Source organism: Hemitrygon akajei, chromosome 7 (genome assembly GCF_048418815.1).
Source record: "Hemitrygon akajei chromosome 7, sHemAka1.3, whole genome shotgun sequence".
In the NCBI taxonomy this organism is placed as follows: Eukaryota; Metazoa; Chordata; class Chondrichthyes; order Myliobatiformes; family Dasyatidae; genus Hemitrygon; species Hemitrygon akajei.
Genome location: NC_133130.1, coordinates 177,642,752 through 177,664,612, shown reverse-complemented (window position 1 = coordinate 177,664,612; position 21,861 = coordinate 177,642,752). Strand labels below are relative to the sequence as shown.

At 39.6% G+C, this 21,861-nt stretch overlaps 1 protein-coding gene across 3 annotated transcripts in view; it reads right to left on the bottom strand.

Moving 5' to 3' along the window:
- ak8 (adenylate kinase 8) overlaps positions 1-21,861 on the bottom strand; it is a 146,020-nt gene that overhangs the window by 7,512 nt on the left and 116,647 nt on the right. For 2 of the 3 annotated variants that reach the window (XM_073052695.1, XM_073052697.1), the window contains one exon: positions 9,070-9,150. The exons of the other annotated variant lie outside the window; for it this stretch is intronic. In XM_073052695.1, coding sequence (XP_072908796.1) covers positions 9,070-9,150 — 81 coding nt within the window. The remainder of the gene's footprint in view (positions 1-9,069; positions 9,151-21,861) is intronic. 3 annotated transcript variants of the gene reach the window in all.

Sequence of the window (21,861 nt, the reverse complement as noted above, 5' to 3'; positions counted from 1 at the left end):
TTCTTTCCCCATTCTGAAGTTTGGTCTGAACAATAACTGAACCTCTTGACCGTGTTTGCATGCTTTTATGCACTGAGTTGCTGCCACATGATTGGCTGATTCAATATTTGCATTAATGAGCAGGTGTACCTGATAATGCGGCCACTGAGTTTACTTGATCATTTCCAGCTGAGGGCACACATTCCATGATCAGCCACTAATGCGACTCTCACAACCCTGTACCAGTAACACCCGGACTCGTTTCCCCATAGGGACCATTCCCATCCCAACAGGATGAGCTTTTGAATGGACGGTCCAATAGTATACATATGAATGAGGCTGAGGCCTGCGGCTTCAGCTTCTAATCCCTTTTCATGGGGTTGCCACCTCAACTGATTTCCACATCCTAACCCAACACCATTAAAGAGATCAGTAACCCCACATGAATAGATCATTACTGTCTTGGCACTCGCTGTCAGGACCTACATTTCACTTTTGACCACAGAATTTAGTTGTAAACTGGCCTGCCAGGCTTGGTCTCAGCTGGGCATCACCTTTGAGCTAGCAAGTTCAAAATGAGAAACGCCTTATCAGTGTGAGTTCTGCACAAGATGTCTGTTGTCAGGATGCCTCTTACCATCAGCCTTAAGGCATGAAACAGGAGTGACTGAAAGACCCTGTTAAGTCTTCTATCAGTTCCTTTGCATGTTCAGCTGTATCACAATTCAGTAGAAACTCTTCTATTTTTAAACACCCTGTACTTTACATTTGTTAGCTTGCTTTTGCAAATAACTTGTATCATTAAAGTGTACAACATGACACAGTTCCTGAGCATCAACACGGTCAATTATCAACTGAATGCGATTGTCTCCTGACACCACAGGAGACATCTCGATTAGTCATCACTATAGGAAAAGCCTATGCTGTTCCAGATTGTTCTAATAGTGACATAAATGCCACAATAAAATCTGCAGGATGAAACGGTACGTTGAAGCTCTAATGGTTTGTACTGTCATAGACATCAACGCTTTATTAATTTGTTGCCTAGACCTTTGTGAAACAGTTTGTGTGTCCTGTCTACGAGGCAACACTTTAAATTAACAATCGAATACCTAATTTTATTATGTCCCTGAAGCAAGGAAAATCGTGTGTGATGAATTATTCAGTTTTAGTTTCTGTTTTGCCTGCTGTCTGTAGAATACCATTGCACCTGTGAGCTGTGGTACTTTCTCTGAACTTAATTTAGAAGATTACTGATTCAACCTGTGTGACCATCACTGTATATCCTGTGCCCTCTAGCTTATGCTTTAAACCTGAATCCCACTAATGCCACTAAAGGCAGATTTAATGGCAAAATGATACACAAACTTTAAAGTTTATCATGCCACTATAGGATCCAGGCTAACAGAATCTTAGAATGTAGAAATAATATTTGTATGGTGAATATTTCATTTAATAAAAGTGCACGACAGAATAGTATGGGAAGCATTGACAAGAGGAGATTTTGAGCATTACGTCAATTGTTGGAATAGGTTCTTCGGATGAGGCATGGTCTTGGGTCAAAGCCCACTAGAATGGGGCTGGGAGGGTAAGAGGCTTTGGGAAGCAGGACTTCTGGAAGGAAGTTGAAGGAGGGATCGTTGAAAGGTGAATACACAGTGTGGGTACTTCGAATGGCATCAGCACCTTGAACCAATAACCAAGGGATCTGAAAATCTAGGAGGCGTGAAAGATGTGTGGTGAGTTTTGGAATTCTGAAGGGTTGGAGAGAGGTATCTAGAGATCAGGGGTAGGGTTGCATTGTAGGATATGGAAAACAAATGGGTAAATACCGGAGTTTAAGTGGTGGAGATGGGCTAAAGGTGTGTGTGTGTGTGTGTGTGTGTGTGTGTGTGTGTGTGTGTGTGTGTGTGTGTGTGTGTGTGTGTGTGTGTGTGTGTGTGTGTGTGTGTGTGTGTGTGTGTGTGTGTGTGTGTGTGTGTGTGTGTGTGTGTGTGTGTGTGTGTGTACTCCCCAGTAGGATAAACAATGCAAAATATCAACAATTATATTATTGTGGGAAATTTAGGTATCATTACCAAGACCGGGATTTAATTCCTCTGAGAATTTAATGGTAGGCTGTGAATTACTCCCACGGTGCTATTAAGAAGGAAGTTCCAGAATTTTAAAAAAGAATGAATGAGCACAAATGAATTTCCTAGTGGGAACAGTGTACCACCTGAAGGAAAATTTACAGGTAGAGACATTCTCTATAACTGCTGCACGTCAGCATTTTTATGCCCACCTCAGTTATAAGGAAAGGTGGAATAGGGTAGGATTTTAATCCCCGGAGCGTAGAACAAAGAGGGGAGAAGTATAGACAGGGTTAATTCAAACAGGCTTTTTCCACTGAGGTTGGGGGAGACTAGATCTAGAGGTCATAGGTTAATGGTGAAAGGTGAAATATTTAAGGGGAACCTGAGCTTCACTCAGAGTGGACGAGCTGTCAGCAGAATTGCTGGATGTGGGTTTGGTTACAATATTTTTAAGAAGTTTGGATAAGTACATGGATGGGAGGGATATGGAGCAATATGGTCCACGTGTGGGTCAACAGGACTCGGCAAAATAAGTTCAACACGGACTAGATAGGCTGAATGACCTGGGTCTTTACTGTTGTGAGCTATGACTTTATGACTAAGGCATTTCCCTATGACTGCCTCACAGTCCCATTTGCCTGCTGCCTCTCTAGTATATGAAGGTTGCAGATTTGGGAGACACTGGCAAAGACGCGTGGGCAAGTTGCTCTTAGTGCACCTTGTAAGTGATGCCAGTAGCCATTGTGGAGGGAATGAATGTTTGCGTTGGGGATTCGGATGCCAATCAACCAAGCGGTTTTTTCCTGGATAGTACCAAACTGTTTAAATGTTGTCGGAGCTGCACTCCTCTGAGCAAGTGAACAAAACCCTACCTCATTCTTTATTTGTGCCTAATGAAGGGTGGAGCCAATTTGCAGAGTTTGAAGGCATGTCAGTACATAAATTCTGAGATCCTGGGTGTAGCCATGGTGTTTCAGAATCAGATTTATTATTAACGACAATAAATTGTGAAATCTGTTGTTTTGCGGCAGCAGTACAGAGCAATGCATATAAGAATTACGATAAACTAGAATAAGACTTCCTAAAATATATATATATATATTGCAAGAACAAAATAGTGAGGTAGTGTTCATGGAAAGTTCAGAACTAGAATGGTGGAGGGAAGAAGGTGTTCCTAAAGCGTTGAGTGTGTATTTCAGGTTCCTGTACCTCCTCCCTGATAGTAGTAATGAGAAGAGGGCACGTCCTGGATGGCAAGGGTCTTTGATGACGGATGCCACCTTCTGGATGAATCATGTTTTGAAGATGCCCTCAATGACGGGAAGGGCTGTGGCCCTGGTGGAGCTGGCTGAGTCCACAACCCTCTGCATTGGCACTTCCAGGTGATGCAACCAGTCAGAATGCTCTCCATGGTATATCTGCAGATATTTGCTAGAGCCTTTGGTGATATACCAAATCTTCTCAAACTCCAGATTGAGTATAGCCGCTGATGTGCTTTCTTCCTAATTGTATCAATAAGTTGGGCCTGAGGTTGATCATCTGAAATGTTAATGCCTGGGAATTTGAAGCTGCTGACCCTCCATGAGGACTGGTTTGTGTTCTCCCGAATTCCCCTTCCTGAAGTCCACAATCAATTCCTTGGGATTTCTGACATTGAGTGCAAGGTCACTGTTGTAGCACTATTTAGCCAGCCGACCTATCTTATTCCTGTATGCCAGTTGTCAGTGAATTGATAAATGGTATTTGAGCTGTGCTTAGCCACATAGTCATGAATGCACAGAGAATAGAGGAGTGGACTAAGTTTATATAGTTGGTCCAACTAAGATGATGGTGGGAGTGGGGGAGGGGGGAATTATGTTAGCAGAGCTTTTGAATGTCAAAGGTGGGGTTAAATCTACTCTCAGTAGGGAAGTCTGAGGTCAAAGCCCGAAGGTCAATTGGAAGTCCTGAAGTCTGTGGAAGCCTGTGGCTGTTAGTCTCTGCGAATCTTCTGGGAAGTGGAAGCCCCATGTCTGAATCTACGAGTCCATTGGGGGCCAAAGATGGGGTCAGAGGACTGTGTATGTAGGTGTGTGTGAGGGGTGGGAGGGAGGGAGGAATTAGATTTGTTTTACAGCTTTTGCTTTGTTGGTTATTGTGTTCTGTGTTGTTCTGCCAAGCATTGCGGGCATGCTATGTTGGCAACGGAATGTGTGGCAACATCACATTGTCAAATTCTGTTGGATGTTAATGTAAATGACACATTTCACTGTACGTGTGATAAATAAATAAATCTGAATCCATAATTAGGAAACTTATGTTAATATATATTGCAATTTCACAAAATCCACAATTCTGTTAGTGTAAAGTTAATATATTACAACTTCAGGCTTATTAATTTGCTGGATAAGCGTGAGTGAGAAAGGAATAGAAGGATATGTTGATAGCGTTAGAAGATGGACACAGGAAGTTCATATGGAACATAAATGCTGATTTAGGTCTAGAAATCGAATTACAATTTCTGCATTAAGCTCAAGACAGCTGCAGTTCACTGACTAACACAAAAGAGCTATCCCCATTACCTTCAGGACCCCTACATGGAAGAAGACATGGAGACATTAGCTTAAAGCGACGCTTGTACTTTTGCTATGTGTGTGTATGTATGTGTGTATGTGTGTGTGTATATATATATATATATATATATATATGTATACACACACACACAGACATGTGTGAACGGAGGGGGAGGGGAAGAGAGGATGATGAGGGGAGAGGAAAGGAGAGGACATACTACAAGTACATCCACAAGTCCTCCCTCCCACCCAACAAGCTGCATACAATTAGTACATTTACATGGTGAGCCCACTATCAGAATAATCTTTTGATCTTTAAAATATGTTCCTACAGAAATACATTCCTTGATTTTGTTTGGAATAGTGAAGGTATGTATATTTCTGCCTTCACAATTATAGTTTCATATCCTTTGTGATTTTTTAAAATTCCCATTTCTTTCTTTGTTTCTCATTGTTTCCTCCTCCAGCTGAAGGCAGCAAACCTCCACTGAGAGAAATGAGCAATGACTAGAGGGAGGTCTGTCTGCCTGCCATTGAGATGATCGGTGTTTGTTAGGCATGTCACAGGAGATCTTCCTTTCTTCCCTAAACGCTAATGGAAACACCTTACTGGAGACATACTTAGGGCCGTGACATAGCAACATGCTGACAAGCAAAGCAGAAGAGTTGAGATGTAGAATGACAGGCGCGTGCCCAACCTTCTTGAATATAAGCAAGTGACTGCATATCATACAGCTAGATTGTTACAAAAACCTGAAATAAGAAGATGTAAGTATGTCAAGGCACACCTTAATAGCTGTGCAATGAAAAAAGCATCATGCTTATGGGTTAAACGTTGGCAAAGAAAAAGAATGGAACTATTTAACACATAGCATGTGCATATAATTCTGTGCCAGTTCCTTGATACATGGGGCTGCAAGTTAATCTTAAGTTGCCAGATTGCTTAGTGAGGATCCTCTGGTACAAGTGGACACTGTCACCCTTCTCCAGTTGCAATCTTGTCCAAGTTGCTAAAAATGCAATTTAATTTAAAAGCTTTTGAAGCTCAGCTACATTTGCTGTCAAGGACAGCTACGAATCCTTCAGTATGGACACGCTGGTTTTTGATTACATGGATTTTCCATATGGCTACAGACAAAGATTTACAGGAAGCTTGGAAAAGCAATTCAAATAAACCAACCATAAGTACAGTAATTGGCTGCATTTAGCTTTGCAGCATTTGCTTAAAAATGAGACAAAAAAATTTGAATGGAACTATAAATATTATCTTTGATTACCAACTAGGATATTTCCAAACAGATGACAAAAGTGATCATCAGCAGAAGAGATTTATGAATTTAAGCAAAGTAAATCCTGAATAATTAATGTAAAGGTAAGTATATAATTATGATCTTACTTGTGTGCTTGAAATACCAGGTTTTGCTGAAATATTTCATGTTTATATCTGACTTCATAAGGCGTAAAGTGTGCTCTTTTATGTTTGATTATAAGATCCAATACAGTCACAAGGAGAATATCACAACTTTCAGTAAGGACACAAACACCGAATAATCAATAACTTATTGCTTCGGGCTGACTTATTAGCGATCTTTACTTTACTTTAGTTTATGTGTCATTTGTTTTGTTTTGCTGATGACCTGTTTAATGCCTTTTGGTTCGGAGAACTTTTTTGATTGTTGGGGCTTGATTTGGGTGATAGTTGTCTGAATTACTAGGTTCTTGGCAAAGCTGATACCAGGTCCACATCATCACTCATATGAATGGGTTAATCAGTTTTGGCTCCTCAGTCTTTGCTTTATTAGTCTCAATATTAGACAACTCACTGAAGAGCAGGGAATTAACTAATATTTTGGCTTGTACCCTCTCCCAACCAATACTGAACAATGATTTTGATGGAACTTGCTGTGTGCAAAAGAGTTGCTCAATAGGACTATATAACAATTATAATACTTGAAAGGAAACCAATCTATATGAAGCATGTTGAGATGTAATAAGATGTTTTTATAAATTAAATTCATTTGTCTATGTGCCTGTCCATGCCACTGTTGATATCTGTATCTTTACCCCTCAATTTTTTAGGTATACAAAATTATGAGAGGTATAAATAGGGTAAATGCATCTGGGCTTTTTCCACTGAGCTTGGGTGGGAGTACAACCAGAGGTCATGGGTTAAGGGTGAAAGGTGAGAAGTTTAAGGGGAACTTGAGGGGAAACTTCTTCACTCAGAAGTTTGTGAGAGTGTTGAATGAACTGCCAGCACAAGTGATGCATGTAAGTTTGATTTCAGTGTTCAGAAAAGTTTGGATAGGTACGTGGATAGTAGGGATATGGAGGGTCCTGGTGCAGGTTGATGGGAGTAGGCAGTTTAAATGGTTTTGGCATGGACTCCTTAGGCCAAAGGGCCCGTTTCTGTGCTGTACTTCTCTATGATTCTATGACTAACCATTGACTAATTGACACAAAGTTTGGTTTGTTAGATTATGTTCATTAAATCTAATCCAAATAACACTTTGTCCCTTTGCTATTTAAGGCTGTATTTTATTAAATTCTTACCAACTCCATTGCAAAGGAAAATTAAACATAGTATTAAACAATAGATCTCCTGCCACTTGCCCTTTTATATTTTAACGTTTTTATGGAAACAGCTCACTTAAAACAATCACAGGAACATTCTAATAAAGTGATTCAAATCCTTTCTTCAAAAGTATTAAATGCATTAGATGTATTTAATATTGTGAAAAGAATGATGCAGTGCAGCTTACAGAGGAGAATAAGGTATCAGCACAAGAGGGTTATTGAGCCAAAGTTTAACATGATTTTACAAGGAGACATTCTGGATTGGTACTAACTTAGATTGATATTCAAGGTATCCAGCAGTTGCAAAATTAGTTGCTGATGACAAAAAAGCAGGTAGGAGATGTAATTTGTGGAAAGGATATCAGAATGTGGCAAAGGATATAGATCAGTGATGGGCAGAGATATGGTGAATGGCGTTTTATTCGGCAAACTAAGGAATTGCTCATTAGCAGGAAAGATAATAAAAAAGCAACATATTATCTATCTGATGAGATACTACAGAACTCTGAGACACGGGGACCCGGATGTCCTAGGAATTCACAAAAAGGTCGTATGCGGGTAATGTTGAAAGAATATGATTAGTAAATTAAGACAAAGTTGGAAGGTAATGTTTCAGTTCTAAAGTGCATTGATGAGACCACAGCTGGAATAAGGGAATGGTTTCCTTATTTAAGGAAGGACTATCTGACCAACAGTAAGGATAGGCAGCAACAATTGTTCTAAACACTGATGCTCCACAAGGTTGCATCCTCAGTCCCTTCCTCTACTCCGTGTACACTCATGACTGCATAGCCAGATTCTACCCTAACTCCATCTACAGGGTGGCAAGTGCAGCCTGTAGTGAGCCGTATCTCAAACAACGACAAGTCGCACAGGAAGGAGATAGAGAGCTCAGTGACATGGTGTCATGACAACAAACTTTCCCTTAACGTCAACGAAACAAACGAGCTTTCAGAAAGAGGGGCAGTGCACATGCTCCTGTCTACATCGAGGTTGAGAGGATTGAGAGCTTCAAGTTCCTGGCTGTGAATATCACCAATAGCCTGCCCTGGTGCAACCTCGTTGATGTCATGGCCAAGAAAGCTCACCAACACCTCTGCTTCCTCGGGAGACTAAAAGAAATTTGGTATGTCCCTATCTACTCTTAGCTACTTTTAATCGATGCACTATAGAAAACATTAGTTCTGGATGCATAACAATTTGGTTTGGGAACTGCATTGCATGTGACTGCAAGAAACTGCAGGGGTTTCTGGCCACATCACAGGAACCAGCCTCTCCTCTATGGAGACTACCTCAGTAAAGCACCCAGCATAATCAAAGACCCCATCTACCTTGGAAATTCTCTCTCCCATCGGGCAGAAGGTACAAAAGGCTGAAAGCATGTACCGCCAGGCTCAAGGCCAGCTTCTATCCCACTGTTACCAGACTCTTGAATGGACCTCTTGAACAATAAAATGGACTCTTGATTTGACTATCTAACTCACTATGATCATTCACTTTATCATTTACCTGTACTGCACTCTTTCAGTAGTTTTTACATTTAATGTCACATTGTTTTATTTTATTCTAGCTCAATGCACTGTGTAATGATTTGATTTATATATGCAATATGCAAACAAATTTTTCTCTGTATCTTGGTGCATGACAATAATAGTTCAGAAACTTTACTAAACCAATTGGTGGAATAGATAAGTTTAATTTATATGGAAAAACTGGACAGGCCAAGATGGAGTCTGAAATATTAAGAGGGAATATCAAAGGTTTATTTCCATCATTCCCTGTTTGTTTAAATAATAAACCTGTACAAGATGGATCAGAATGCTGAACATATACGGTGTTATTTTTAAAAGGCTTACCCAACTGCTTAGATAAAATGAAACACTGACCTTTTACCTGTGGCTGGATCAACCATTCTCATTGAAAGACGCTCAACGACAGCATCATCTGGAACTTCCAGGAAGAAAACCCTATGAAAAAGCAGCAAAACATGCCTAAAGTATATAGTCTGAATGTGTGAGAGGTTCCTGCTCAGAAACAGACTAAAACTCATCAGTATGTACGATGGTCAAAACAAGCCAGAGACTTAATACAATATGGAATTAGTCTATTGAAAAGGTTAATTACAAATGAGTGGCTGATAGATAGCCCCTCAAAAAAGGTCTTTGTATTTATTGAGACGAAGGATGATATCCAAAGATTCAAAGTACATTTATTATCAAAGTATGTATACAGAATACAACTCTAAGATTCATCCTTCCGTAGGTAGCCATGAAACAAAGAAACACAATGGAACCGGTTCAAGAAAATATCAAACACCCAACATGTGAAAAAGAACAACTTGTGCAAACAGCAAAAAGTGATTGAACAACACATAGAATGTCAAACATCAAATTAGGAGTCTAGTTCACTGCTGTGCCGATAGCCCACTGCTGGCCACAGAGCCATTCTTTGCTGAAGCGCCCCATTGTTCGCCTGATTAAACTGATCAAAAACAGCAATAAAAAGAGTAACGAGAATCTTGAAACACATGCAAGATGAACTTCAAAGTCCCCCAAAATGAGACAACAGCCTTGCTGATCAATCCTTGCAATGTGAATGCCAAGACTCCTGGACTTTCCTCCAACAGCAGCTAGCAAGAGGGAGAGGAAGACCAGTCAGGTGCAGGCAGACAGTGCCAAACACCCTCCCATCCTCAGCGCTCATCCTTGTTGACTTCAGTCTTGCTCAATGCGTCCATTGGAGAGAAGCAATGGAGTCAATCGTGGGCTCGAGTCCCATCTCCAGGCTTCCAAGCCGCATACTCTGCTCCAAATCTCATGGATATCCCTCGGAGACAGCAAAGTTGCTCAACTGGCTCAAAAACACATCATCAAAATATAAATCTCAGGTTCCAATTACATACAGCTTAGCAGTAGAATCATATTTGAAATAAGAAGAAGTAAAAGTAGTTTTGTGAACTGTCTGCAGAACATCGCTATTGGTCGCATTGTTCACTAGCACCATCTTTACGTATAATATCCACTGAAATCTTTCACCTGTTTTTGAAATTGACATTCACTGATATGGCATTTTCAGTATTGCAAGATAATTTTATATTAATAAAGTCACATTCAAAATATAGAGAATAGTTTAAAGATGAAATACACTGAAATATTGAATTTTAGGTGCCAATACAGCAAATGATAAGGAGAAATGCCCATCACCACATGGGGCTCCAGGACAGCTGCCTATGTCCATAAGGCCATAAGACATAGGAGCTGAATTCGGCCATTCAGCCCATCAAGCCTCTCTGCCATTTGATCATGGCTGATTTATTTTTCCTTTCAAACCCATTCTCCCGTTTCTCCCCATAATCTTTGATGCTCTTACTAATTAAAAACCTATCAACACAAGCTTTAAATATACTCAAAGACTTGGCCCCATCAGCCGCCAGTAGCAAAGAACTCCACAGATTCACCATCTTAAAGAGACACAGCCTCCAATACTCCCTAGGTGATCTACCTAAAATATATGGTGCACTATGAATAAAGTATGATGTTACCTTCCTATGTGTACAATTATCTTTTCTTTATCTGATTTTAGATACCTATTTACACATAAGGACCTCAACACTAAAATAAGTCAATTTAAATATTTTTACAGCAACAAAAATGCAAAGCGTAAAAGATGTATATCATTTTAATCCAGTCAGTAAATACTGCACAAAAATGCAATAAGAATTGTAATAACTTGTAAACCATATAGGCTATTTTGGAAAACCTAAATATCTCATTCAGCATTATTTGTTTTCTCCTTTCAGACAGTTGGTGTATCGAGTGATGCTCAGATACCAGCTGTGCTGGTCTTGTCTCAGAGATTGAGTTCCTCCAGCAAAGCCCCCGCTGGCTGTTTCTTGTTTAAGTCATAATTGATTGTGACAAATCTACCCCAGTTGTGAATAAAATCTCTCCAGGGGCAGAAGAGACACTGTATTTGGCTGCCATTAACTGCTAAATTAGCAAGTACTTCAAGCAAATTACAACATCAGATATAAAACTCATGAATCCAATTAAAAATAAAATAAAAAAAACACAGGCAACCTGTTGAGAGAATCTAGCACGAAACCCCAACATATATTTTGGTGAATCACTGCTCAAAATAGATTATGTATTTAACCATTCATTATAAATTAATTTAGAAAAACATCAAGAGCACCCCAATATGTTCAAACTTCCCTGGAAGCTGGCAATCTCACATTCAACTGTGTAAATGTTCTAAAAGGTCCTGAATATTTTATGAATATTTGTCATAAAACAGAAATAATAACTACTGAGCAAAGCTATTAGTATTAATATTTATGCTGCTTGTGCTGAAATATTCATGGAACAGAGAAAGGGTTGTAAGATGAGAATTAATTTACATTGTGCTCTGTTTACCAACCAGCCTGATGTTTAGGCATTTGACAAGTGCTGATATGAATCTGTCACTCAATTTCAGTGTCAGAGAGGAAGGCGGCTGTCAGCTTGAAGATTAGGTTTCTGACAACTGAAATCCTGAAAGGTTTCCTCCTCCCTTTATTTTATATTTTATTTGTCCACTTTTTATTTTGCCCGAGGCAATGTATGCCACCCGTTCATCCGATCACCCTTCCATCTGCTTAAATTAACGAATTAATGAGAGATACATTCTACACCGGCCCAAAATGTTTATTGGTGATTAAATTATAATGGGAACTGTATAATTCATGAACCAATTAGTGGAAGTGTTAGCTGATTTGATGGGATGAGGAGGTACAAACTACATTAACTAATAGAGAGCTTGGGGCTGCTGCTGTCTACCACTCGGATTACGTGCCTAATTGCTTTACTTTATCTGCCTGTCACAGATAGCCATGCATATTTCATCATTCTCAAAGACTTCAATTGTTTACTTTCTTGTTGATCCTGTAACATGTAGAAGCTAAGCCAAGCTTTTGTGTAGTTAAAACCACCCGGAATTGAATCAGTTTTTAGTTGTGTGCGTAGAAGGCTGAAAGAGTAGCCTACTTATCTCTTTAGATCTACTTTGGAGATCATTCTTCTTTAATTTCTTCTTCCATCTTTGCTTACTCAGCTCCTCTTTCAGCTGGAGAACGTTCAGTAACCTTCTCCAATCTTATTTGCTTTTTAATGGTCAAGCTGGATAGTGACCAGAAGTGGAAAATAAAATGTGTCCTCTTTGTATTCAGTGATAACATCAATCATTCCCAGATCTGATACCCAAGTGGAAGGCACTCTGAAACCCCAGCAAATGCAATTTTGCTCTTTAATTCAGAAAAGGGAGCAAAGTCTTCAACAATACACATCCATTGCCTTTGCTAAACACTGTTATAGTCTCTTTGAGTGAGATTGCCCAATTAGAACTCAAATGTGGACAGTTTTACGTTATAGACCTGCTGCTTCTTAGAAGTGATTGCATGCCGGAATGTATTTCAGTAAAGACCCTTAATGCTTACCAGAGGGAGAAGAAACTTTCATCCCATCTGTCTGGGCTGACCCACCACTCCTTCCTCCACTGACATGAGGCACACTTGCTGTGGGGCAAAAATTATTTAATGCCATTTTTCTTCTATGATGAGATATTCCCCTTAGGATTCTGGCTGAGAGCTGACAAGTTCCACCATGCATGTGGATGAACAATTCAAGCATCAGCCACAAAAATTATTATGAATCTCTGACAACAGCCATATAAAATGAGTATCACAACTGCTCTGATACTGGGCTGTTCCATTATTTCAAAATTTACATAACCAGTTCTAGCTAGAAGGTGTCACCAGACTTAGCTTTCACATCGTCAAAGTATACACCATGCAGTCTTTCATTATCATCTACAACAGTTCACTGTTGTTATCAAAATTATTTTGTACAACATATCTTCATCACTTAACCTGTAGTTTTCACAGTATTTAATTGAAATACACTGCATATACCAAAAGTTAAACTAATCTTTGTTCATGGCATAATTATATTGCAACAATCTCTTTATGTTGTAGCAATCTCTTTGCTCCTGTAGTATATTATTTACACTGATGGACCAATTTTCATTTCTTTTAATGCTAGTAGTAGTAGTCAGCAAAGCAGAAGATGGTGAAAAGAGAGAGCAAGAGAGGGAGAGAAAAAGAGACACAGAAAGAAAGGCAAGAGGGGAAACAGAGAAGAAGCAATGGGAGACAGAGAGAGAGTGAGACAGAAAGAGAGAGACAGACAGACAGACAAAGAGAAAGAGAGAGACAGAGATTGAGAGAGCCAGACAGAAGGATATACTGAGAGCAATGGGGAGGCTTGGAAGCTTGTCGCTGGTCAGCATACCTTCAAAGGATCAATTTCACTAATTTTAGAAGCAAAGCAACCTTCCTTATTGTACCAGAGATTTGTAAAAATTTCTTGTTAAAATCTTTCAATTAGAGAATACTTTATAAAGCCAAGCTTGGATATGCCGAGGTAATAATCTAGGGAGGTGAAGTTTGTCTTTGATTGATAGCACTAAAAGAATGGGAAAACACTTGCCACCAACATTGGACTCCATTAAGGTCAATGGAACTAACTACTTTGTGATGATTACAACTGGAAGTTGATGTCCCACCTGTGTAGCAGAAAGTGATGGGTTTTGTATGTGGAAAGAGATTTTATCCTAAGGATAGAGAATAATTTACTTCTTTAAGTAAAGGTAACTTTTTTCCAATATCATTTTCCTCATTTGATAGTTTTTGCTCTTCAACTACCAAAACCTTATTATATTTATTTATTGAGATACAGTGCAGAAAAGCCCTTCTGGTCCTTCGAATTACTCTGCCCAGCAATCTTTGATTTAACCCTAGCCTAATCACAGGACAATTTACATGACCAATTAACCCACCAACAGGTATGTATTTATACTGTGGGAGAAAACCAGAGCATGCAGAGGAAACCCTGCAGTCACAGAGAGAACACAGAAACTCCTTACAAACAGTAGTGGGAAATGACCCCTGGTCACCGGTACTGTGAAGTGTTGTGCTAATCACTACACTACCATAACATGTGAAACTCCAGAGTGGAAATCAATAACAGATCATTCACCAGAAAGGGACTATTAAGCACCAGAATACATGGTTACTGTTTTAAAGAATATTTTGGTAACTTTATGATAAAGAGTCAATGGTATTTAGAAATGCAGATCTCAAACCCAATACTGATCCTTAAAAATGTTGCTCCATTAGTTCCCAGAATTGCTGACAGACTGAGGCAAGCAGGAGACTCTACATGCCATATCTGCACCATATATCTTGGCAACCCAACATCTTCTTTTCAGAGTTTTATTCCGATATTGTGAAATGTTCTCATGCCAATAATGGAAGAATAAATACAATAGATTATTACAAATAGAAAAGAAAATTAATTGCAAAATGCTCAGATTCTTGCAAAGAATTATTTAAAGAAAGCAAAAAATCGTAAAAGTCAAAATCTGGCCAAGTTTCATATAATTGTTAGAGCAGGTTATTTGCAGGATGATGGGTGTTGAGGGAACCTCTCTATAAATCATACAGGGTTGTTCAGTATGTCATAATATTAGTGCTGCTCCATCATATCTATGTCATTAAGCTGATTCTTGTTCATAGAAGACAACTTATAAACCCATTATGTTCCACGCTCTCTATATCCTTTCCCTCCTACCAAAGATTGATTGATTGGAATCAAAATTGTGATCATTTATTTGACCTGTTTGACTAGTTTAATGAACAACTGTTAAAGTGCTTAATGTCTTTATTCTTGAATAAAAACGTGTACATTTTTAGGACTTGTCTCTAGAACTGACAATATTGTGATTGCACTGCTAGCTTTATCAAACTGGGAGTTGGTCTGACATCAGAGCAATTATCCTGGAAAAATGCAACTGTAGAGAACAAAATAAATTACCCGAGTACTTTCATTTGGTGGATATTCCTGATAATCCAACAAATAAAAGCACTCGGGTAATTGCCAACATTTGGAGAGGCTCACCCTTAACATTATCTGTTGTTTGCTTGTCCCTCCCCACCAACCACCCTGCAGGCACAACATATCCCTGCAGCTTTGCAAAGTGCTACATCTTCCCCTACATCTCCTCACTCACCATCATTCAGGGTCCCAAATTGTTTTCCCAGGTAAATCTAGAGCCCCTTTTAATTTTTTAAAATATGATTATTGTGTGGATTGTGGGAACTTCCTGCAAGTTTATAAAATTATGAGAGGTGTAGATAGAGTAGGTTCCTTAAGGTTATAATAGACGGGGTGGTAATAGGGAGAAGCGTCCACTACCTAAATTCTCCTAATAGTGTGCACTTCAGACAGCCTCTGACCACTAAGTCCAGCTCCTGGCCTTGACATATGGCTTAGCTACTAAGCCTGGCAGAACCGTTTCCTGACAGGACAAGGGACAAAGGTGGGTTGCTGGTGCCTTAAAACTCATCAGCTGTGGTTGGCAGCTCATCTAGGAGATGGAAACCTCTGCTGCCTTGTGGCAATATCCACTCACGAGTAATGCTTCATGAGGGAAAAATCCAGAGTTGAAGTCCCTAAGGCAGTCCTACATTGAGTTCAATGTCGACTGGCAACTCCTGTGACGCTGCTGGTCTCTGTCACTCCTTTGGGATCATCAGATGCATGGAGAGGGGGAGCATGCTACATGAGCAACAGCTTGCTCTCCATATCGCACTGCCCAGGCTTGTGTATATAGACAGCTAGGACACAATAACCATGGTCAACCCTGACTGATAGAGGCCTCAGATAGAATCAGCAGCTGGTATCTTTATCCCAGGGTCAAAAGTACTAATACTAGAGGGGGTGGAAGTTCTAAAAAGATATGTGGGTCAAGTTTTTTTTTAATATAGACAGTGGTGGTTACCTACAATACACTTCCTGGGGTGGTGATGGAGGCAGATATGATAAAAGCATTGAAGAGGCTTTTAGACAGGTACAGGACTAAACAGGGACTGAAGGGATATGGACAATGAGCAGATAGAGTGGATTAGTTCCACTGGGAATTAATGGTTTAATTAGTTCAATACAACATAATGGGCTGAAGGGCTTTTTCCTGTTCTGTGTTGTTCTATATTCTATGTTCTTGTGCAGACCCATTTACAACAATTGCTATTGATACCATTTCGTGTTTAACCCCTCCCCCCCAAATTTCAGTCAACTGCAAAGTAACAAAGTTTGCTATCAACTTCAAAGCTTCCCACAATGACTGCAATCTCTTTTCCCTCTTTTCCTACATTGGTTGCTGTCAGTCATCAGTTCCCCCAGATAATCTGGTTTCCAGCAAAGCAGATGAAACTGAACAGCCAATCTCATACCCAAATTCCCCACAGACAGTAAGTCAGAAAGTAAAAAGCAATATTTTTATGGTCACATTTTAAATATTTTACGCTGCATGAATAAAAATTGCAATATACCTGAGATTAAGAAGCAAAAAAACTTAACATATCATTTTAAAGTCATTTTGAAATATTTATCAGAAGGAATTATAGTCTACCCTCAAAATTAATTCATAGGGTCAGAATGGCTAAGCAGTAATGATGACTTAGTACATCATTAAAAATTAATTTAAACTAGGTACAATAAATTGCAATTTTAGAGCTTCTTACAACAGGAATAGTTAATAAATACTTGAATTTATTAACTAAGCAAATTATTCAAGATTACAGCAGAGAGGGATGCACAACAATTCAGGCTTTAGAGAGTAGGCAGACACTGACTGCAGCTTCAGGATTTCACTGTCAGCATGCCTGTCCAAGAAGTTGTTGTCAGCTTTATTGTTTAACAAAGATGAACGCTGACAGTTTTACTATCATTATAAATTAATGCAAATTGTTTATACGAAAAGTTAAATTTTTTGGTGAAATTGTAGGGATAAGTGTCATCTGTCAATCTGTGTGCCATATACCAAAGCACCCAGGGTGTCACAGTCATGCAGTCGATAGAGTTGTTACCTCACCGTTCAGCAACCTAGATGTTGTCTGTGTGGAGTTTGGACATTCTCCTTCTGACTACATGGGTTTCCTTCGGTGCTCTGGTTTGCTCCCACATCCCAAGCATATGTAGGTTCATTGGCCACTGTAAATTGCCCCTAGGTGTGTGGTAGAGTCTAGGGGGAGTTGAGATAATGCGAGGAGAATAAAATAGGACTGTTGGGACTGTTGTAGGATCAGTGTAAATGAGTGCTTGATGGTTGGTGTGGAAACAGAGGGTAGAGGGTCTGTCTTTGTACTCTTTGAGTCTAATATCTAAATTTTCTGAAACTCACAATTCCATGGGCAACATGAAAACTCCACAAAGGAAGGACCAAGGTCAGGATTGAACATGGGGTTTTGGAGTAGCACCACTGTGCCACCCAGTTTAAGTACTTACAACACCAGCCATTTCAGTGGATACTAGTCATATTCTCATTTCAATTAGTGTACTCATTCTGTCCATTAGATTTAAATTCTGGAAATGGATATGGACTTTTATATTAACCACCAATTTTTAGAAATACATTTTTAGAAAAACAAATCATCTGTATCGATAGCATGCAAAACAAAGTTTTTCACTGTACCTCAGTATTTGACAATAATAAATAAATTTACCAGTTTATTTTATGTTGTTTAACTGGAGGATATATGCTTCTTCTTTTAAAAATTACTGAATATCCCTTGCAACTCTGAATGAGGGTATTGACATAGCAATGAGAGATCTAGAAGTAGATTTTTATCCTTTGTTGGAAAATAATTATGGAATTATGGAACTCCCTGTTAGAGATCAAATTCAGTTTATGGTATGAAATATTTTTAATACACAAGTAATAGTGAGTCATCATTTCCACACATAGAAGAACCTGAGGAAAGTCAAGGAGCAAAGATTAATAACAATGAACCAAATTAACAGGCAGGATATTAAGTATGATAGAGCTGTCTCGATGGGCTAAATGGCTTAATTGTGCTCCTATGTCTTATGGCCTTATTATCTTAAAATACACAATGTACAGCATTAAAGCAATGTCAAGAGCACCATAAGCATTGATTAGACACATTACAATGCAAACTATGTAGTAAAGTGGGTTAGACGCTGTATGGTTGTAGACGTGAGCTTAGAATTTGATAAAATATGATTGCTAATAATAAAGCACTTTATGTGTCCACTTAGGAAGGTCCAGGCAGGCAAAGAACCAAGGAAAGAATCTACACAAGTCCTGACAAAGGGTCTCAGCCCGAAACATCGACAGTGCTTCTCCTTATAGATGCTACCTGGCCTGCTGTGTTCCACCAGCATTTTGTGTGTGTTGCTTGAATTTCCAGCATCTGCAGATTTCCTCGTGTTTGCGAAAGAATCTACAGTAGGTTTGTATATCATTGAGGAAAAAGGAGAGGAATGTAGACCAGCCTGTCATCCATGAACAAAGTAAACATAACAAACAAACTGATGCAGATCACAAAATACCAACAAACTGACCAACTTTCTCATACTGAGTGATATAACAACACAATTACAGATTTCATTAGGAATTTGAAGAGAGAGGCTGCAAAGCTGTCTGGTATGGGGGAGCTACTGCACAGAACCTAGAATTAGTCAGCTCCATTTTGGGTACTAACCTCCAGAGTATCCAAGACATCTTCAAGGAGTGGTACCCCAGAAAGGCAGTGTCCATTATTAAGGACCCCCATCGCCCAGGACATGCCCTCTTCTCATTGTTACCATCAGGAAGGAGGTACAGAAGCCTGAAGGTACACAGTCAGTGATTTAAGAACAGCTTCTTCCCTGCTGGCATACGATTCCTAAATGGACATTGAACCCATGAACACTATCTCACTTTATTTTAATATATTATTTCTGTTTTGCACTATTTTTGATCTAACTATTTAATATACATATATATACTTAATGTAATTGATTTACCTATTTTTCTTTCCAAATTATCATGTACAGAATTACATTGTACTGCTGCTGCTAAGTTAACAAATTTCATGATACATGCCGGCGATATACTTGATTCTGAAATGGTTGTGGTTATCGGAAGTCAATCAACCCATCTCTGGCACATCATTGCAGCAGTCCCTCCTCAGCCCAATCCCTTTCAGCTGTTTCATCAATGACTTCCTTCTATCATAAGGCCAGAAATGGGAACCTTCACTGGAAATCACATCAACACACACAAAATACAGAAGGAATTCAGCAGGCCAGGCAGCATCTATGGAAAAGAATACAGTCAACATTTCAGATTTCCAGCATCTACAGATTTTCTCTTGCTTGCTGATAATCATATAATGTTTAACTCCACTCTAAAGATTTTAACGGTAAGTTTTGTTTGTCCCATGTACATCTAAATATCAAAACATACAATGAAATGCTTTTGCATCAACGGCCAACACAGTCTGTGGATTGTGATGGGGGACAACCCACAAGTGTTGCCTTGCTTCTGGTCGCAACATACATGCCCACAACTTATCAACTCTAACCAGTACATCTTTGGAATGTGAGAGGAAACTGGAGCACCCAGTCACAGAGAGAACGTACAAACTCCTACAGACAACGGTGGGAATTGAACCTCTATTGCTGGCATTGTAAAGTATTATTCATACCACTGTGCTACTGTGTCGCCATATTTTTATTCCCATGTGTGCATGCAGCAAGACATAGAAAACATTTGGGCATGGTGAAGTAGTAGCAAGTGTCCAAAATGATGCCAGGTAATATGACCCTTTCCAACAAGAGACAGGCTCATTACCTTTGCTTAGACACCCGACAATATTGGGGTCACCAATGACCACAAACCCGACTGGACCAGCCAAGGTTTTCTGCAATGAATGACTCGCCGCCTGAAACCTCAAGGACTTTCCACCAACTACAAAGCACAAGTCAGGAGCATGATAGAATACTTGATAGGTTGGTTAAGAAGGCATATGTTGTATTGATATGGTGGTTAAGAAGGTGTATGGTGTGTTAGCTTTCACTAGTAGGGGGTCTAATTTCAAGAGTCACAAGGCAATGTTGCAGCTGTATAAAACTCTGGTTAGACTACATTGGAGTATTTTGTTCAGTTCTAGTTGCCTCATTATACAAAGGATGTGGAAGCTTTAGAAAGGGTGCAGAGGAGATTTACCAGGGCATTGCCTGGGTTAGATGGAGTGAAACGAGAATAGGTTGAGCGAGCAAGGGCTTTTCTCTTTGGAGTGAAGGAGGTGTCTTGATAAAAGTGTACAAGATGATGAAGGGGAATAGATAGAGTAGATAGCCAGAGACCTTTACCCAGGATGGAAATGGATAATACGAAGAGGCATAATTTTAAGAATATTGAAGGAAAGTATAAAGTATAGGAGGGATGTCAGAGGTAGTTTTTTTTTTACACTAAGACTGGAGTGTGGGTGGAATGTACAGCCAGGGTGGTGATAGTGGCAGATACACTAGTGACTAAGAGACTTATAGACACGCACATGGATGAAATAAAAATAGAGGGATATGTGGGAAGGAAGGAGTAGATTGATCTTAGAATAGGCTAAAAGTCTGGCACAACATCACAAGTTGAAGGGCCTCTACTAGGGTGTACTGTTCTATGTTCTATAAAACTCTGGTTAGGCCACACTTGGAGTACTGTGTCCAGTTCTGGTTGCCTCACTACAGGAAGGATGTGGAAGCATTGGAAAGGGTACAGAGGAGATTTACCAGGATGCTGCCTAGTTCAGAGAGTATGCATTATGATCAGAGATTAAGGGAGCTAGGGCTTTACTCTTTGGAGGGAAAGAGGATGAGAGGAGGCATGATAGAGGTATACAAGATATTAAGAGGAATAGATAGAGTGGACAGCCAGCGCCTCTTCCCCAGGGCACCACTGCTCAATACAAGAGGACATGGCTTTAAGGTAAGGGGTGGGAAGTTCAAAGGGGATATTAGAGGAAGATTTTTTACTCAGAGAGCGGTTGGTGCGTGGAATGCACTGCCTGAGTCAGTGGTGGAGGCAGATACACTAGTGAAATTTAAGAGAGTACTAGACAGGTATATGGAGGAATTTAAGGTGGGGGGATATATGGGAGGCAGGGTTTAAGGGTCGGCACAACATTGTGGGCCGAAGGGCCTGTATTGTGCTGTACTATTCTATGTTCTATTCTCCATTTTCCTGCTTGACTGCAGCACCAATAGTCCTCCGAAGACTCAACATCATTTGAGACAAAGCAGCCTGCTTGATTGGTGCCTCATCAACCAACCCAAATATTCATTCCCCCCACCAATAGTGAACAGGGGCTGTAGTGTGGACCATCTATAAAATGGAGTGCAGTTACTCACCCAGTGGCTGACAGCACTTCACAAATCAAAAACTTTTACTACAAAGGAGGACCAGGAAAATGGTCACCTGATTGGTTTATTTTGGTTCCCTTCCACAGATTGGAACTATACAGTACTTTGTAGGCACTATGTCTAAAACTTGGAACTCCCTACTTAACGTCAAAGTGGGAGTACTTTCAACAGGAGTGCAATGATTTAGGTAGACAATTCACCACTGTGTACTCAAGGGCAATAAATGTTAGCCTTGCCAGTGGTGCAAAAATGATGCTAAAATTACAAAACAAAAATCCCAAAGTTAAAAGGAATAAAAAAGTTCTGGGATTCTAGGTACAATTCCCGATTTATGTATTAACTAATTGTCTGTGTTATTAACACTCAAAAATGCTGCAC